The sequence below is a fragment of the Aplysia californica genome, unplaced genomic scaffold (assembly GCF_000002075.1).
Source record: "Aplysia californica isolate F4 #8 unplaced genomic scaffold, AplCal3.0 scaffold00061, whole genome shotgun sequence".
In the NCBI taxonomy this organism is placed as follows: domain Eukaryota; kingdom Metazoa; phylum Mollusca; class Gastropoda; order Aplysiida; family Aplysiidae; genus Aplysia; species Aplysia californica.
The window spans coordinates 1,359,492-1,364,491 of record NW_004797331.1 but is presented as its reverse complement, the minus strand read 5'-3'; the positions used below and the strand labels follow the sequence as shown (position 1 = coordinate 1,364,491).

The window sequence follows — 5,000 nt, the reverse complement described above, 5'->3', positions numbered from 1 at the left end:
CCATCTATTCGTGTGTCATTGTGTGTGCTTTATATCAACATGGCAGTGAGGACTGAGAGCACAGTTCAGAGAGTAGCGTATGGTTGCATTTTGCCCCGTGGTCTTCGTGGTTATTAGAATCAGCGAGGGAGCGGTCAGTCACAACACGAGAGCAGATGGATGAAATATTATGGCTGCAATAAAACTAACCACACGCACAAACGACAACTATCACTACCACATGAACACGAACAGTTGGTGGGAATACAGAAAGGGTCCAGATAAGTCATAAATTCTTTTGTGCATCTCACACACGATACCACACAAATGCGGAGGTTGGGTGTGAACGAACCGTTACAATACATGAGATAAAAATTTAAAAAAAATTAGAGTAGAACTAAAAGGAGCAAAAATTCTTAATATCCTTAGGAATAATGGCCACAAGTGACAAAAGTATATCTGCCAGCAAGGAAACATCAGCCTTAGCTCTAGACAGGGGAGTGAAAAGACAAATTTTCAACTATTATATATATATGTCTGCTTCATCATTATCTGTGCCTGTGAAACGAACTAAAAACTTACACAATCAGTCCAAAAGATGTGAAAGTAGGGTCGGCTGACCAGAGTTTTTTCTTCTTCATCAGGCAGGATATCCGCATCATATGGCACAAAGCTGGCCTCTAGATTGACTGACCGGGGAGCTCTGCCATATGACCTACAGTCAAGGGAAAAAAGAAGAATTGCCAGCATTTTCTCTTCTTATGCATGGGAAAAAGAGGTATATAAAGCAACAAGAGGGCAATGAGAGAATTATAACTAAGAGAGAGAGAGGGAGGGGAGAGAGAGACAGAGACAGAGAGAGAGAGAGTGAGAGAGAGACAGAGAGTGAGAGACAGAGGGAGACAGAGAGAGACAGAAAGAGAAAGAGAGAAAGAGAGAGAGAGAGAGAGAGACAGAGAGAGAAAGAGAGTTAACAACTAAGTTGAGGTAACAAGCAAGGCCAGGAGAAATCTCTTCACTAGTAAGGCCATGGTGATATTTCCAGAACTCACTCTGATTAGCTAAAACAATCACTGTGTGCCCAAATTAACAAGACCATGAAATGAAAACAAATTCTCTCAATACTTCAAAAGCCAAGTAATGAAAAGTTGAATGATCATGCCTCCAATATAACACTAAATATGTGAGACAGAACTGGAAAAGAAAAATCTACAAGCTGTGTGGACCTTAGAGGAAGTTACTCTGAGGAAGACAGGCATCTTAAACAGAAACAAAGTGTATTTATTTTAAAAAGTGTTTTGCTGCAATCAGGTCGGCCATGCTGTGGTACCTCTAATTAATTCTATTTTTGTTTATAAAAATACCTTCTCCATTCACAGGACTCTTTAGGCAGACCTTGAGACACAGCTGTATGCAAGGAGGAAAACAAACTCTGATTTCCATGGCCTGAAATGTAAAATCACACCAATTTCATAACCAAAAAATTCAAAAATACGGAAGCCAGAAAGTGGGGGGCTGGGAGTAGAATAATGACCAGATTATTGTCACCCCGGGGCACAATAATGACACGGATATGAAAAATATGCAAGAACATCTCTAAAAATAATAAGATTACTTATACCCATGCTCTACAGCACATTTTCTCAGCTTTCAAAAGTCTGTTATTATCTCAGCAGACCCTTGAACACTCTGTGATACATTCTTTGCATCTCAGGAAGCATATACACACACACAGTCTTCAACTGTGCAAGCAGTCTGAAGTGCTCAAACACTAACAATCTACATGTACTAAACTGATAAAAGATCTTTTGCTGTCAAAAGACAGGAACTCATTATTCCCACCTGGGTGAAGTGCAGGCAAATTCATACAAAATGCCTTTCCCAAATACACAGTACACAGCACTGGCATTGGTACCCTGCCCTGACAGGATTCAAAGCTCGACTTTTCAAATTATAAGCCCAATAGGTTGACGAAAGTGGCTATTCTCACCCGCCCCGAAGTTCTCGAAAGATCAACTCCTCCCCTCTTCTCTCTCTCTCTGTCTCTTTCTGAATACTGTCTATCGGTGTGGACGATCAAATTGACCAAAACAAAGTTTAAAAATGATGTTAAAACACAAAAGTAAATTAATTTGGTTGTCTACAAAGATGCTACGGCAATTTAACTTTTCGAATCGAGCCGAACTACGCGGGTCGCCATTTTGTTTTGCCCGGAAATTCTCGCGCTACTCCTCTCTTTCTTTCTCTCTCTCTCCACTGCCCACAGACAAAATTGTACGCTTTTAGTAGGCTACAGTTGTAATGGAATGTTTGTTCACGGCATAGAATTCTACCATTTTTCTGTCATCACAGTGTAGAATTCTGTGGTTTAGGGTGAACGCAAAATTTGGTGAACGCGCACCGGGTGAGAATAGCCACAAGACTCGCCTGCACTATTCTCACTCCGGGTGAGAATAGAGGTGGCCTTGTTACTCACTGTACTACTTTTTACTAACTCAACTAACTGTTACTGTTACTGTTGTTGTTGTCATGACTATTCGTTTTCACTGTAATAAAGAAACGTAACTTACAGGTAACAATAGGTTTAGCTTCATTCATCTTCCTTGGACTAGGTAGGGACAAGCTTGCCACAGAGATATTATGGACGATTCATTTCCATGGTTAGATCTAGAATATGTTTTCTTGCTGCTCAGTAGGAATATTTGGTTGGGGGAGTGGAGTGTTTTCATTGACAATGTAGAAAATAAACGATAAACAATAAACATTTACATTGTTTTTATCGATAAATTTTGCTGTAAATGAGTATTATAAAACTACAACTTTGGTGATATTTTCACAAAACAAGACATATTTACTGAAAAGACAATAATTAATTAATTATTATTAAAGATGAGTGAGAAGGGACGATGATGAGACCACAGCAGAGCATCATTTCATTACCAAGAGTCATGTCATATCTATCACTACTGACAGAAGCCACATGATGAAATTTTTAAAAAGGGCAGCCTGTCTCCACATAAGGGACAGCATTGAGGAAACATAATTCGTAATACTCTTTGTAATGGACATTTTTCGGTTATGTCCTCTCCTCCTTGGTTTCATGAGATTCTACCTCCTGCTTTACTTCCCCAATGTGACTTAAAGAGAACAGTCAACGAAAAAGCAAAATACCGAAGAATGCAAACTTTAAAAAAAATATTGCAGGATAGGCCTATTAGATTCTACCAACATAGGCAACTGGCTCGTTGCTTCCATTCTTAGCTCTACAAAGTCGGCTACATTTATGTACTTCCACTAGATCTAAATCTAATAGCCTTCAGAAGTCTGCTGCTGCTGCTGCTGCTGCTGCTGCTGCTGCTGCTGCTGCTGCTGCTGCTACTTCTACTACTACTACTACTACTACTACTACTACTACTACTACTACTACTACTACTACTACTACTACTACTACTGCTGCTGCTGCTGCTGCTGCTGCTGCTGCTGCTGCTGCTGCTGCTGCTGCTACTACTACTACTATTATTACTACTACTACTACTGCCACTGCAACTGCTTAACGCTTAAAAAGACCAAGCTTCCTCCATATGGCCAGACACTCCAGCCTTGGACTCAAAATCTCTCTTGAAGAATCTCCAACCCCACTAGACCCGTGTCAGACCAATCACCAGAAAAAAATTCCGTCTTAGACAGGGGAATTTAGGGGGAGATGGAGGGGGGGGGGGTTCAAAGGCCCTGCCGGTGGGATCGAGGATCGCTTGTCCGCTCACACCTCTCCACTGCTATCCTGTCCGATAATGACATGCGTCAGTCTTCCTTATCCAATTTACCACCAGTGCTTGCCTTTCATAGGACCACTGTTTGACCTATTAAAAATAGAAACGTTTGGACATCTCCTTTGCTTCCACCCTTAGCCCCACCCATCGGTGTAACAAGCACAGTCAACCAATGCTACCCCTCACTGCAATCATGTAACAACAATTCGAGGAACTCTTTTCTCGGCTGGCGTAAGGCGGCAGGCATTGGTGGTCAAACTAATTTCACACCTCTGACTTCTGGCTACCCAAGAAAGTTTCCGTGGTGGCTCGCTACTCGAGCGCTCTCACGGGAGATTTCACACCCACACTACCCTGACCATCTGCATCGCTCAGGGCTCACATGATGGGGTAATATCTACCTCCAAATTGCACCCCTACTCCCCTTCCTCGCCTAGCGGCATGGCCATAGTGTTAAGTTTAGAGCAGGTGGAACCAAACTTGCGAATTTTGTTTCAAATCAGGGATGAACGGGCCAAACATTTTCCGTCTTAGAAAGGTGAAACCCTCGGAAGGGAGCAGATTTCTCTTTCCGTTTCCGCGTTGGACTTGTTCCCGTGTTATACAGGTAATTAAAGAGGAATATATAAAGGGGGGAGCGGGGAGATTCCGTTCAGACAGGTTTCTGTTTTACACAGGTTTCCGTTAAGGCAGGTTTTCATACTAAATAAAGCAGACCAGGTCACAATCTTTCGATTCCGTTGTGGCCACAACAGACTCAAACATCATATGCACACTAAATTAAAAGTCGGAGAGTTCGCGATCTGTGAATGTGGACACGACCAAGAGGATGCCAGCCAACCATATCCTTCAGCACTGCCCGCGCTACGCCACCCTTCGTACACAGACGTAGCAGAATGTGACTCCCCTTGAGAGAAAGCTCCCTGGCAGTCTCTCAGATTTGAAGCGGACTGCACAGTTTGTGCGCGACATCGGACTGGCTGTCTAGCTGCTGATGTGTAGAGCTGACGCTCAGCAATGCCGTTTATTTAGACACAAGTAGGCCCTATATTTTCATGAGAGAAATGAAGAGGAGCAAATAAGTTGGGTCATCATCATCATTGTCTTTCTCACCCTACACCAGGTTATAGGCCACGGACAAACACCCTCCACGTTTCTCTATTCTGGGTTAGCCTCTTGATGTTATTCCATGTCTTCCCTGCTGGTGGGGTCCCCGTAGTTTTACTATGGGGGAGCAAAGAATACACCTGC

At 42.6% G+C, this 5,000-nt stretch overlaps 1 protein-coding gene across 1 annotated transcript in view; it reads right to left on the bottom strand.

The window, feature by feature from the left end:
- LOC101864513 (trafficking protein particle complex subunit 10) overlaps nucleotides 1-2,737 on the bottom strand; it is a 27,938-nt gene extending 25,201 nt beyond the window's left edge. The window contains exons 1-3 of the mRNA XM_005093286.3: nucleotides 2,550-2,737; nucleotides 1,344-1,425; nucleotides 562-694 (exon numbers count right to left, since the gene is read on the bottom strand). Coding sequence (XP_005093343.1) covers nucleotides 562-694; nucleotides 1,344-1,425; nucleotides 2,550-2,577 — 243 coding nt within the window. The 5' untranslated portion in view covers nucleotides 2,578-2,737. The remainder of the gene's footprint in view (nucleotides 1-561; nucleotides 695-1,343; nucleotides 1,426-2,549) is intronic.
- Nucleotides 2,738-5,000: the final 2,263 nt, after the last annotated feature.